Source organism: Engystomops pustulosus, chromosome 1, assembly GCF_040894005.1.
Source record: "Engystomops pustulosus chromosome 1, aEngPut4.maternal, whole genome shotgun sequence".
In the NCBI taxonomy this organism is placed as follows: Eukaryota; Metazoa; Chordata; class Amphibia; order Anura; family Leptodactylidae; genus Engystomops; species Engystomops pustulosus.
The window spans coordinates 288,540,186-288,555,122 of NC_092411.1; the positions used below are offsets into that span (position 1 = coordinate 288,540,186).

Sequence of the window (14,937 nt, forward strand, 5' to 3'; positions counted from 1 at the left end):
TACTGCCACATCATAAGACTGGAATACTGCCACATCATAAGACTGGAATACTGCCACATCATAAGACTGGAATACTGCCACCTTATGATACTGCAATATCATCCCATTATAAGACTGCACCACCACATGATAAGGCCGCACTAATGCCATTTTTACCACCTCATAAGACAGGCGTACCCCCCTCATGCCACCGCACAAGGCCGCACCATTACTACTGCTACCACCTCAATAGACTGCACTGCCACAATCTGTACCATCTCCATAGTAACTACCCTTTCACAGCACCACCAGACCAACATTACCAGCACCCCAAAATACCAACCCCCACTATTCCAACTATAATACCAGCTTATTATACATCCTCACGATGGCACACCTGCATTACTACCAATACTTCCTGATTATTAAACACCTCTATTACTGCTACCACCATACTGTGATATGGTATAGTATTGTGTGGTAAAAGTCATAAGGAAACCTTATAATACCATACCAGGTTTGCTATTACTGCTTCCTTTCATACTACTATGACAGCGTTACCTCAGAGTAACTCCATTACTATTAATAATACCTCAAAATACCTCCATTATTATTGCTACTACCTCATAATACCACCGTTACTATTACTGCTACATCAAAATACCTCCATTGTTATTACTACTACCTCAGAATACCACCATTACTATTACTACTTCCTCAGAATGCCTCAATTACTACAGAATACCTCCATTGTTATTACTACTACCTCAGAATACCACCATTACTATTACTACTTCCTCAGAATGCCTCAATTACTATTACTATAGAATACCTCCTTTGTTAGTACTACTACCTCAGATTCCCTCCATTATTATTACTACAACCTCAGAATACCTCCCTTACTATTACTACTACCTCTTAATACCACTTTTAATATTACTACTACCTCAAAATACCTCCATTACTATTACTACGGTACTTCCTCAGAATGCCTCAATTACTATTACTACTACAGAATACCTCCTTTGTTAGTACTACTACCTCAGAATACCACATTATTACTACTATCTCAGATTTTTCAGATCGAAAATAATGCAAGCGGTTTTTTAAAACGCATGCATTTTTGTCCGGTTTTCAGAATTTGTGCAATTAAAAACGGACAAAAACGCATGCGTTTTTTACAATCTGAAAACTAAAAACGGACCAAAAACGGAATGTGTGACATCACCCTTACTATTACTACTACCTCTTAATACCATTTTTAATATTACTGTTACCTCAGATTTACTCTATTACTAACTGCAATTACCTCTACTATCATTACACACCCTCAGTATTTGTCCTATTATACCACTTTATATATTTTCCTCTGGACATATGGTATTTTATTTTTATTTGTGGATTTTTGGACTGATTACACGATAGTGTGCTCCATCCCATGCTGTATTATAGAGGTATATAGAGGTATATTCTCCGTACTACACTACTCATGGCCGCCTGCTTCTCTGTAGTGGGGGCATTGGGGTGTGACCCTAGTGCACCGCCATCATCATACACTGGACTATATTACTAATGAGCCCCTGTGATATAACAGACTCGGCTCTGCTACATGATTTAGGGATAAAAGTGTGAAAGTGATCACGACAACGACTCTGGGGCTGATCGGGGGTAAATAGCTCGCCGTCTATGGCAGACTTTATGTGAATTAGCTTGTCAACTCACTCATTACAGGGGCGTGAATACTTTCCTAACAAGCCGACATCCCCTAGATCTAAGTCCTAATAATCTCCAGCTCCTGCCGTCTGATAAGACAAAGGTCCTTCTTTTGTGCCGCAGTCACATCAGTAATCCCCCGCCGCCCCTTTAATTTGTCCCATACTCTTTATCACACACCCGGCATGGGGCAGCCCTAAGCTCCGGCGCTTTGTGTTGCCGTGCCCCTTTCCCTGTGTCGTTCGGAAAGGTACCAGGTCATTGTATGACAAAACGCTGCATCTTTGTCTGATGCCCCCCTGGCTTGTAAGGCCAAAGACTTCATTAACTGATGGCTGCTGTCAATTAGCTGCAAATCCCCTCCCAGTGAGAAGCCTATTAGTGCGAGATGACCTGAAAACAAGTGCCATCACCCCCAGTGGTCTCGTATTAATTAAACAGGACCCCTCCAAGACGGCTGCCCACTGAGCAGCAGGAAAACACAGCCTGGGGAGGGGTCAGGCTCCCCGAATCTAAGCCCCTTCTTCCCCGCTCCCAAAGAGATAATATTTGGAGTGATTAAGTAAAAATCTAGTTAACCTCTGCCCATTAATTATTTGTTTTCCCACGGAATCCATATCCAATGGCGCTGACCTCTGCACCGGCCCAGTGCTTTGATTATTTGCCCGTGTAATGTATGAGCTCTTGGTGGCTGCACATGATGGGCACCAGGGCCATGCCCATTGTACATGTAGCCACAGGTATATATTATATAGTGTCCTGCTGTACATGTAGCCTCAGGTATATACTGTCCTGCTGTACATGTAACCACAGGTGTATACTATATACTGTCCTGCTGTACATGTAACCACAGGTGTATATTATATAGTGTCCTGCTGTACATGTAGCCACAGGTATAAACTATATACTGTCCTGCTGTACATGTAGCCACAGGTGTATACTGTCCTGCTGTACATCTAACCACAGGTGTATACTATCCTTCTGTACATGTAATCACAGGTGTATACTATATGCTGCCCTGCTGTACATGTAGCTACAGGTGAATACTGTATACTATCCTGCTGTACATGTAATCACAGGTGTATACTATATGCTGCCCTGCTGTACATGTAGCTACATGTGAATACTGTATACTATCCTGCTGTACATGTAACCAAAGGTGTATACTGTACATGTAATCACAGGTATATACTATATACTGTCCTGCTGTACATGTAATAACAGATGTATACTATATACTGCCCTGCTGTACTTGTAGCCACAGGTGTATACTGTCCTGCTGTACATGTAGCCACAGGTGTATACTGTCCTGCTGTACATGTAGCCATGTTTACTGTGTACTGTCCCTTTGTACACATAGCCACAGGTGTATACAGTCCAGCTGTACATATAATCACAGGTATATACTATCCTGCTCTACATGCAGCCATGTTTACTGTGTACTGTCCCTTTGTACACATAGCCACAGGTGTATACAGTCCAGCTGTACATGTAATCACAGGTATATACTGTATACTGTCCTGCTGTACATGTAATCACAGGTATATACTATATACTGTCTTGCTGTACATGTAATCACAGGTATATACTGTATACTGTCCAGCTGTACATGTAATCACAGGTATATACTGTATACTGTCCTGCTGTACATGTGGCCACAGGAATATATTGTATAGTGTCAATATAGTTCATGTATATACTTTATACTATATGTACATACCCACATACACTACAAGGCCCCTGTTGAACAGCCTCCATATATACTACAATGGCCCTGTGAGACGCTGTATACTGCACACATTCCCTGACAGGGCTGTAAATGGCCGTCACTAAAGGTTTGGCGGCCTTACTAGATGTATAGAGACTTGGGGGGACATTTATCATCACCTCCCATCTTATAAATGTCTAGGTTGTGTCCTCTTTAATCATGGTCCTCCTTGCTGAGTGTTCAATGTACTCCTCTCACATTGTGCGACAACTTGTCTGATAAGTCACAGGTCAGTCTATGTGACCGCTGGAGCCGTTTTAAAATACATTTTGTGTAATTTTTTTACTTTTCAGATTTTTTTTTTAAAACATTTTTTTAAAGGTTTTAATTATACAGTGGGCAAAAAAAAGCATTTAGTCAGCCACCGATTGTGCAGGTTCTCCCACTTCAAAAGACGAGTGAGGCCTGTAATTATCATCACAGGTAGAACCTCAACTATGAGAGAACTTACCCATAGCAGCCAATCACAGCACAGCTTTCATCTTACCAGAGCTGGTTAGGAAATGAAAGCTGAGCACTGATTCGTTGGTATGGGTAGTTCAGATAACCTAGGGCTCTAAACGTAGAGAAACTTTAAAAAAACAAAACAAAGTCTAGGCCTCAATTTTCAAGACTGACTGCACTGCCCATGGCTGCCAATCACAGCACAACTATCATAAATGAGCAGCTTAGGTAATGAAAGATGAGCTCTGATTCGTTGCTATGGGCCATAGTGGGGTACAATGAGCACAGTTTAAAGTTACAAGTGCTCGAAGCCTTAAAGGGGTTGGCTGTTTTGTAATGTGTGTGTAAGTGCAGGGGGTAGAATATTAGGTAATTTTCCAATACACATGTCTTGTACCTCATCATACCTCAGACCTCATCATACCATACCTGTCTTCTTCCTCATCAGCCAGAGATTCCTGTCCATAAAATGGCTGCAGATGGAGGGACATGTGATCTCTACCTGTCCATGAACAATCGCCCTACCAGGACCTTATGATAGTATTTATGAATGACATGACAGGGCGATTGCTCATGGACAGATAAGAGATCACATGACCCTCCATCGGCGGCCATTTTATGGACAGGAATGTCTGACCGATGAGGTAAAAGACAGAAGGCTTCACTTTACATATCAATAAAGCGGAGAACTATTACTAGTTGTACTGTATATTGGTAAATTACCTAATATCCTCCGACCACATTTAGAGACACATTACAAAAAACATGAGGTAAAGAGGCCAACCCCTTTTACACCGCGCAACGAGAACCTATATCCATACATTGTGTCGTCACCGTCATCCCTAGCTTGATACTTGGTGGTTAATAAGGCAATGCGCCCCCAATCAACCGAACGAAGGACAGACATTGAGAAGTGTGACATGGCATTTTCTCATTGGTTTTTATCACTATCCTTGTATTATGCCCCGCCCCTGAGGAACTGTATTAGACAGTTTGCCTAGATTCTTATTATATTTTGAGAATATAGAGTTCACAAATCATCTAATTCCATTAATAGACTGAATATGAGGCACAGTCCGCAGTAATATGAAGGACAAGGGTAACAAAGAGGGTGATTTCAGTAGCCAACACAGCTCTGGATGTGAGCGGAATGAAGCTGTCACCGCAGCTCTATATGTGACCGGAGTATAATAGAAGTGGAGCTCTATGAAGGGCTCAGTAACAAATGGAACGCAGCTCTGGATGTGATCTTAGTATAACAAAGCCTATTCAGCTGGGAATCAAAGGCAGCTCTGGATGTGATCAGAGTATTACAGGAATCTCCAGCAGAGTTCAATGCAGCTTGGGAAGTGACTAGAGCACGGGACATGATAAAACTCAAGATCAAAGAACACAATGGATGAGCCCTGTAGGCGTCTGGCAGGTTTAGAGGAGATTTAGTCACAAATTAGAGGAAACTTCCTGGGAGCAGAAGAGGTTTCTAACATCTCACAGATACCACATGAAATCTACACGTGTAGGGGCTCTAAGACGTGTCTGGTGTCTATGAACCAGGAGGCTCAGGATGATAATGGTCATAGGCCCACACACTGATGTAGGAAGGGGTCCGGAAGGCAAGGTGTGCCCCCAGACCACAGATCGCTGAGTCATTGCCGCGTCCAATTAGCCGGTGATAACTTTCCAATTAGTAATAATTATGTGTAATTTGCGGGATGCTGGAGAATGGCCAGAGACCATATTGACTCCCAGCCTAATGAGCCGCTGCGTACGCTCGCTCCCTGGTCTATCCTGACATGAGTGTGGTGATTCCTACAATACACCCGCCATTAACAAACCTGCCACAACGGGAGAGCAACATGGCCGCCCGGGCACCTTACAAGAGGGCAACAGATATCCCAAAAACATCTATAGGACTGTACGTTCCTGCAAAAGACCACGAACAGCGGCCAAATGCAGAGAGAAGAAGTGGGAGGGGAGAGGAAATACTGATCATTGCTTCATATGGGGTCTGATAAACGAATCTGGGGTCAAAAGTCAGAATTCATTTTGAGTTCTGGTTTGGGGTCTGATTTTAATGTGCGCACCTGGACTGAAGTCGGGTATTAATCTTGGGGTCTGGTCCAGGGTCCAATATTAATATAGGAGTCAGGTCTGGAGTTAGATATTGGTATAGAGGTCTGGGGTCTGATAGTAATATAGGAGTCTGGGGTCTGATAGTAATATAGGAGTCTGGGGTCTGATAGTAATATAGGAGTCTGGGGTCTGATAGTAATATAGGAGTCTGGGGTCTGATAGTAATATAGGAGTCTGGGGTCTCATATTAATATAGAGGTCTAGAGTCTGATATTAATATAGGAGTCTGGGGTCCGATTTTAATATAGAGGTGTGTATACTGGTGTGTATGCTGCATATAGCACCATACATGGGGGTCCCTGGTACATCCCCTATAACAATGTGCACACTCACTGCTATAGAGACCGCGCTGACGACAGCTCCGCTGTATCCCAGAAGGAACTTGGATGTGGGAGAAGGCTGGAAAACAGAAGGAGACAGTCAGCAAGTCATCCCATGGCTGTACACAACTTACCTACTGTTTCCATTCATCACCATTACACATCTCTGCTTCCTGTCTGTGAATGGTAATACATCACACAGCTGAGGGTTTGCTACCATTACATCTATATCCTTTACACAAGAAGGTTTCTATTCACTGACAAGCAGCAGAGATGTGTGAGAAGTCACCTGTGATAGATGGGGACACGATGATGATGCTGAAGGGAATCATGGGGCTACTTACCCCTCGCAGCGCTGGTGACAAACCTCCGACACAAGAGGATGAAAGGCGTGAAAATAAAGTGAGAGAGAAGGGATGAGATGTGGAGGTGACAGCAGGGGGCGCTGGAGGATGACCGCTGGCAGCACCGGGCGGGGGCCGGCTCTCACCTTACTCGCGTTGCGGTTTGCATAGTTGACACCCGCGTTGTGACTCTGATTCAACCACTGTGGAGGAAAACGGGAAAGAAACGTTAGTGACCTCTGACCTCCCGCTGTACAGAACCACACCCAGAAACTAGAGCTCTGATTGGACAATTTACAATCCTGGGATATAAACTCACAGTCCTGCTGCTACTAACAGCATACACAAGACGTGATTACACATCACTACAGGGACAATACCTAACGCTGGCTGCAGAGAAGACAGAGCACAGCAGTGTTAGGAAAGCCCCATGTACAATCCTGAGATATAAATCTCTATTCCACAGTCCTGCTGCTACTAACAACACACACAAAGGTCTGATTACACATCACTACAGGGACAATACCTAACGCTGGATGCAGAAAACACACAGCACAGCAGTGTTAGCACAGCCCCATGTCCAATCCGGGAATATAAATCCCTATTCCACAGTCCGGCTGCTACTAACAACACACACAAAGGTCTGATTACACATCTCTCCAGGGATAAACACTGTCATAGCCACTCTTACTGATGGATCCCTTTAAGGTAATGTACACTAGAAAGCTGCAGGATGTCCTGAGGATTTATTACACTGAGCTGTGCCAGGAAGTGTTATCATGGGGACACAGGACTGAGATGATCTGCAGAGGGGCTGCGGCAGTGACAGGCTGCGGGGTGTTTACTGCGCTGAACAGAAGGCCCCGGGATCCACGCAGGAGAAATCAAAGCCCACGGCAGCTCCAAATGTCATCCTGGTGACAGCCACATGGCACCGGTGCTGAGTGGGATCGCTGCTCCGGGGGTTAACCTCTTCACTGCCACATCTACAGGTCAGCCGGGACAGAACCAGCACATCTCTGGACCCTCCATACACAGGGACACTTACCTGCCAGAAGACGGTAGATGACAGGGTCTGATGTGGCAGCAGGAGACCCACAACCTGCACAAACAGAAAGGTCACAGGGTCAGGTGTGACACAGCTGAGGGGGCGTTACAGCGTATCAGTGCAGGACAGGTCAGGTATTCAGCTCCGGGTTCACACATCTCTACCCAAAAGACCAAGACCCTGGGCACAAGACGGGTGGGGGATCACAATCGGAGCCCAGTGATTGGCTGACAGGCAGTGTTATCTACATCACATTCCTCTGTGCTGCCCCCTACTGGAGGACGACGTCCAAACAGCAGCAGAGGATCCATGGGAGAAGGGGAATCCACAAATATTCTGCATCTTCAGTGATATGTGGGGTCCTCTCTCTATATAAGACATCAGTGATATGTGGGGTCCTCTCTGTATATAAGACATCAGTGATATGTGGGGTCCTCTCTCTCTGTATATAAGACATCAGTGATATGTGGGGTCCTCTCTCTCTCTATATAAGACATCAGTGATATGTGGGGTCCTCTCTCCCTGTATATAAGACATCAGTGATATGTGGGGTCCTCTCTCTCTGTATATAAGACATCAGTGATATGTGGGGTCCTCTCTCTCTGTATATAAGACATCAGTGATATGTGGGGTCCTCTCTCTCTATATAAGACATCAGTGATATGTGGGGTCCTCTCTCTATATAAGACATCAGTGATATGTGGGGTCCTCTCTCTCTCTGTATATAAGACATCAGTGATATGTGGGGTCCTCTCTCTCTGTATATAAGACATCAGTGATATGTGGGGTCCTCTCTCTCTGTATATAAGACATCAGTGATATGTGGGGTCCTCTCTCTGTATACAAGACATCAGTGATATGTGGGATCCTCTCTGTATATAAGACATCAGTGATATGTGGGGTCCTCTCTGTATATAAGACATCAGTGATATGTGGGGTCCTCTCTGTATATAAGACATCAGTGATATGTGGGGTCCTCTCTGTATATAAGACATCAGTGATATGTGGGGTCCTCTCTCTGTATATAAGACATCAGTGATATGTGGGGTCCTCTCTGTATATAAGACATCAGTGATATGTGGGGTCCTCTCTGTATATAAGACATCAGTGATATGCGGGGTCCTCTCTCTGTATATAAGACATCAGTGATATGTGGGGTCCTCTCTGTATATAAGACATCAGTGATATGTGGGGTCCTCTCTCTGTATATAAGACATCAGTGATATGTGGGGTCCTCTCTCTCTGTATATAAGACATCAGTGATATGTGGGGTCCTCTCTCTGTATATAAGGCATCAGTGATATGTGGGGTCCTCTCTCTCTGTATATAAGACATCAGTGATATGTGGGGTCCTCTCTCTCTCTGTATATAAGACATCAGTGATATGTGGGGTCCTCTCTCTCTGTATATAAGACATCAGTGATATGTGGGGTCCTCTCTCTCTGTATATAAGACATCAGTGATATGTGGGGTCCTCTCTCTCTGTATATAAGACATCAGTGATATGTGGGGTCCTCTCTCTCTGTATATAAGACATCAGTGATATGCGGGGTCCTCTCTCTGTATATAAGACATCAGTGATATGTGGGGTCCTCTCTCTCTGTATATAAGACATCAGTGATATGTGGGGTCCTCTCTCTCTATATATAAGACATCAGTGATATGTGGGGTCCTCTCTCTGTATATAAGACATCAGTGATATGTGGGGTCCTCTCTCTCTGTATATAAGACATCAGTGATATGTGGGGGTCCTCTCTCTGTATATAAGACATCAGTGATATGTGGGGTCCTCTCTCTGTATATAAGACATCAGTGATATGTGGGGTCCTCTCTCTGTATATAAGACATCAGTGATATGTGGGGTCCTCTCTGTATATAAGACATCAGTGATATGTGGGGTCCTCTCTCTGTATATATAAGACATCAGTGATATGTGGGGTCCTCTCTCTATATATAAGACATCAGTGATATGTGGGGTCCTCTCTGTATATAAGACATCAGTGATATGTGGGGTCCTCTCTCTGTATATAAGACATCAGTGATATGTGGGGTCCTCTCTGTATATAAGACATCAGTGATATGTGGGGTCCTCTCTCTGTATATAAGACATCAGTGATATGTGGGGTCCTCTCTGTATATAAGACATCAGTGATATGTGGGGTCCTCTCTGTATATAAGACATCAGTGATATGTGGGGTCCTCTCTCTGTATATAAGACATCAGTGATATGTGGGGTCCTCTCTCTATATAAGACATCAGTGATATGTGGGGTCCTCTCTGTATATAAGACATCAGTGATATGTGGGGTCCTCTCTGTATATAAGACATCAGTGATATGTGGGGTCCTCTCTGTATATAAGACATCAGTGATATGTGGGGTCCTCTCTCTCTCTGTATATAAGACATCAGTGATATGCGGGGTCCTCTCTCTGTATATAAGACATCAGTGATATGTGGGGTCCTCTCTCTGTATATAAGACATCAGTGATATGTGGGGTCCTCTCTCTGTATATAAGACATCAGTGATATGTGGGGTCCTCTCTCTGTATATAAGACATCAGTGATATGTGGGGTCCTCTCTGTATATAAGACATCAGTGATATGTGGGGTCCTCTCTCTGTATATAAGACATCAGTGATATGTGGGGTCCTCTCTCTCTGTATATAAGACATCAGTGATATGTGGGGTCCTCTCTCTCTGTATATAAGACATCAGTGATATGTGGGGTCCTCTCTCTGTATATAAGACATCAGTGATATGTGGGGTCCTCTCTCTGTATATAAGACATCAGTGATATGTGGGGTCCTCTCTCTATATAAGACATCAGTGATATGTGGGGTCCTCTCTGTATATAAGACATCAGTGATATGTGGGGTCCTCTCTGTATATAAGACATCAGTGATATGTGGGGTCCTCTCTGTATATAAGACATCAGTGATATGTGGGGTCCTCTCTCTGTATATAAGACATCAGTGATATGTGGGGTCCTCTCTGTATATAAGACATCAGTGATATGTGGGGTCCTCTCTCTGTATATAAGACATCAGTGATATGTGGGGTCCTCTCTGTATATAAGACATCAGTGATATGTGGGGTCCTCTCTGTATATAAGACATCAGTGATATGTGGGGTCCTCTCTCTGTATATAAGACATCAGTGATATGTGGGGTCCTCTCTCTATATAAGACATCAGTGATATGTGGGGTCCTCTCTGTATATAAGACATCAGTGATATGTGGGGTCCTCTCTGTATATAAGACATCAGTGATATGTGGGGTCCTCTCTGTATATAAGACATCAGTGATATGTGGGGTCCTCTCTCTCTCTGTATATAAGACATCAGTGATATGCGGGGTCCTCTCTCTGTATATAAGACATCAGTGATATGTGGGGTCCTCTCTCTGTATATAAGACATCAGTGATATGTGGGGTCCTCTCTCTGTATATAAGACATCAGTGATATGTGGGGTCCTCTCTCTGTATATAAGACATCAGTGATATGTGGGGTCCTCTCTGTATATAAGACATCAGTGATATGTGGGGTCCTCTCTCTGTATATAAGACATCAGTGATATGTGGGGTCCTCTCTCTCTGTATATAAGACATCAGTGATATGTGGGGTCCTCTCTCTCTGTATATAAGACATCAGTGATATGTGGGGTCCTCTCTCTGTATATAAGACATCAGTGATATGTGGGGTCCTCTCTCTGTATATAAGACATCAGTGATATGTGGGGTCCTCTCTCTATATAAGACATCAGTGATATGTGGGGTCCTCTCTGTATATAAGACATCAGTGATATGTGGGGTCCTCTCTCTGTATATAAGACATCAGTGATATGTGGGGTCCTCTCTCTGTATATAAGACATCAGTGATATGTGGGGTTCTCTCTCTCTGTATATATAAGACATCAGTGATATGTGGGGTCCTCTCTCTGTATATAAGACATCAGTGATATGTGGGGTCCTCTCTCTCTGTATATAAGACATCAGTGATATGTGGGGTCCTCTCTCTGTATATAAGACATCAGTGATATGTGGGGTCCTCTCTCTCTGTATATAAGACATCAGTGATATGTGGGGTCCTCTCTCTCTCTGTATATAAGACATCAGTGATATGTGGGGTCCTCTCTGTATATAAGACATCAGTGATATGTGGGGTCCTCTCTCTGTATATAAGACATCAGTGATATGTGGGGTCCTCTCTCTGTATATAAGACATCAGTGATATGTGGGGTCCTCTCTCTGTATATAAGACATCAGTGATATGTGGGGTCCTCTCTCTCTGTATATAAGACATCAGTGATATGTGGGGTCCTCTATCTCTGTATATAAGACATCAGTGATATGTGGGGTCCTCTCTCTGTATATAAGACATCAGTGATATGTGGGGTCCTCTCTCTGTATATAAGACATCAGTGATATGTGGGGTCCTCTCTCTCTGTATATAAGACATCAGTGATATGCGGGGTCCTCTCTGTATATAAGACATCAGTGATATGTGGGGTCCTCTCTCTGTATATAAGACATCAGTGATATGTGGGGTCCTCTCTCTGTATATAAGACATCAGTGATATGTGGGGTCCTCTCTCTCTGTATATAAGACATCAGTGATATGTGGGGTCCTCTCTCTGTATATAAGACATCAGTGATATGTGGGGTCCTCTCTCTGTATATAAGACATCAGTGATATGTGGGGTCCTCTCTCTCTGTATAAGACATCAGTGATATGTGGGGTCCTCTCTCTCTGTATATAAGACATCAGTGATATGTGGGGTCCTCTCTCTGTATATAAGACATCAGTGATATGTGGGGGTCCTCTCTCTGTATATAAGACATCAGTGTATGTGGGGTCCTCTCTCTGTATATAAGACATCAGTGATATGTGGGGTCCTCTCTCTATATAAGACATCAGTGATATGTGGGGTCCTCTCTGTATATAAGACATCAGTGATATGTGGGGTCCTCTCTCTGTATATAAGACATCAGTGATATGTGGGGTCCTCTCTCTGTATATAAGACATCAGTGATATGTGGGGTTCTCTCTCTCTGTATATATAAGACATCAGTGATATGTGGGGTCCTCTCTCTGTATATAAGACATCAGTGATATGTGGGGTCCTCTCTCTCTGTATATAAGACATCAGTGATATGTGGGGTCCTCTCTCTGTATATAAGACATCAGTGATATGTGGGGTCCTCTCTCTCTGTATATAAGACATCAGTGATATGTGGGGTCCTCTCTGTATATAAGACATCAGTGATATGTGGGGTCCTCTCTCTGTATATAAGACATCAGTGATATGTGGGGTCCTCTCTCTGTATATAAGACATCAGTGATATGTGGGGTCCTCTCTCTGTATATAAGACATCAGTGATATGTGGGGTCCTCTCTCTCTGTATATAAGACATCAGTGATATGTGGGGTCCTCTATCTCTGTATATAAGACATCAGTGATATGTGGGGTCCTCTCTCTGTATATAAGACATCAGTGATATGTGGGGTCCTCTCTCTGTATATAAGACATCAGTGATATGTGGGGTCCTCTCTCTCTGTATATAAGACATCAGTGATATGTGGGGTCCTCTCTCTGTATATAAGACATCAGTGATATGTGGGGTCCTCTCTCTGTATATAAGACATCAGTGATATGTGGGGTCCTCTCTCTGTATATAAGACATCAGTGATATGTGGGGTCCTCTCTCTCTGTATATAAGACATCAGTGATATGTGGGGTCCTCTCTCTGTATATAAGACATCAGTGATATGTGGGGTCCTCTCTCTGTATATAAGACATCAGTGATATGTGGGGTCCTCTCTCTCTGTATATAAGACATCAGTGATATGCGGGGTCCTCTCTCTCTGTATATAAGACATCAGTGATATGTGGGGTCCTCTCTCTGTATATAAGACATCAGTGATATGTGGGGTCCTCTCTCTGTATATAAGACATCAGTGATATGTGGGGTCCTCTCTCTCTGTATATAAGACATCAGTGATATGTGGGGTCCTCTCTCTCTGTATATAAGACATCAGTGATATGTGGGGTCCTCTCTCTCTGTATATAAGACATCAGTGATATGTGGGGTCCTCTCTCTGTATATAAGACATCAGTGATATGTGGGGTCCTCTCTCTCTGTATATAAGACATCAGTGATATGTGGGGTCCTCTCTCTGTATATAAGACATCAGTGATATGTGGGGTCCTCTCTCCTGTATATAAGACATCAGTGATATGTGGGGTCCTCTCTCTCTGTATATAAGACATCAGTGATATGTGGGGTCCTCTCTCTGTATATAAGACATCAGTGATATGTGGGGTCCTTCTCTGTATATAAGACATCAGTGATATGTGGGGTCCTCTCTCTGTATATAAGACATCAGTGATATGTGGGGTCCTCTCTCTGTATATAAGACATCAGTGATATGTGGGGTCCTCTCTCTCTGTATATAAGACATCAGTGATATGTGGGGTCCTCTCTCTGTATATAAGACATCAGTGATATGTGGGGTCCTCTCTCTCTCTGTATATAAGACATCAGTGATATGTGGGGTCCTTCTCTCTGTATATAAGACATCAGTGATATGTGGGGTCCTCTCTCTCTGTATATAAGACATCAGTGATATGTGGGGTCCTCTCTCTGTATATAAGACATCAGTGATATGTGGGGTCCTCTCTCTGTATATAAGACATCAGTGATATGTGGGGTCCTCTCTCTCTGTATATAAGACATCAGTGATATGTGGGGTCCTCTCTCTGTATATAAGACATCAGTGATATGTGGGGTCCTCTCTCTCTGTATATAAGACATCAGTGATATGTGGGGTCCTCTCTCTCTGTATATAAGACATCAGTGATATGTGGGGTCCTCTCTCTGTATATAAGACATCAGTGATATGTGGGGTCCTCTCTCTGTATATAAGACATCAGTGATATGTGGGGGTCCTCTCTCTGTATATAAGACATCACATCAGTGATATGTGGGGTCCTCTCTCTGTATATAAGACATCAGTGATATGTGGGGTCCTCTCTCTGTATATAAGACATCAGTGATATGTGGGGTCCTCTCTGTATATAAGACATCAGTGATATGTGGGGTCCTCTCTCTGTATATAAGACATCAGTGATATGTGGGGTCCTCTCTCTCTATATATAAGACATCAGTGATATGTGGGGTCCTCTCTCT

At 43.4% G+C, this 14,937-nt stretch overlaps 1 protein-coding gene across 1 annotated transcript in view; it reads right to left on the reverse strand.

Annotated features, from left to right (window-relative positions):
- Nucleotides 1–14,937, reverse strand: part of SFXN5 (sideroflexin 5) — a 147,793-nt gene that overhangs the window by 80,002 nt on the left and 52,854 nt on the right. The window contains exons 7-9 of the mRNA XM_072126395.1: nt 7,750–7,803; nt 6,848–6,904; nt 6,371–6,436 (exon numbers count right to left, since the gene is read on the reverse strand). Of these exons, the coding sequence (XP_071982496.1) occupies nt 6,371–6,436; nt 6,848–6,904; nt 7,750–7,803 (177 nt within the window). The remainder of the gene's footprint in view (nt 1–6,370; nt 6,437–6,847; nt 6,905–7,749; nt 7,804–14,937) is intronic.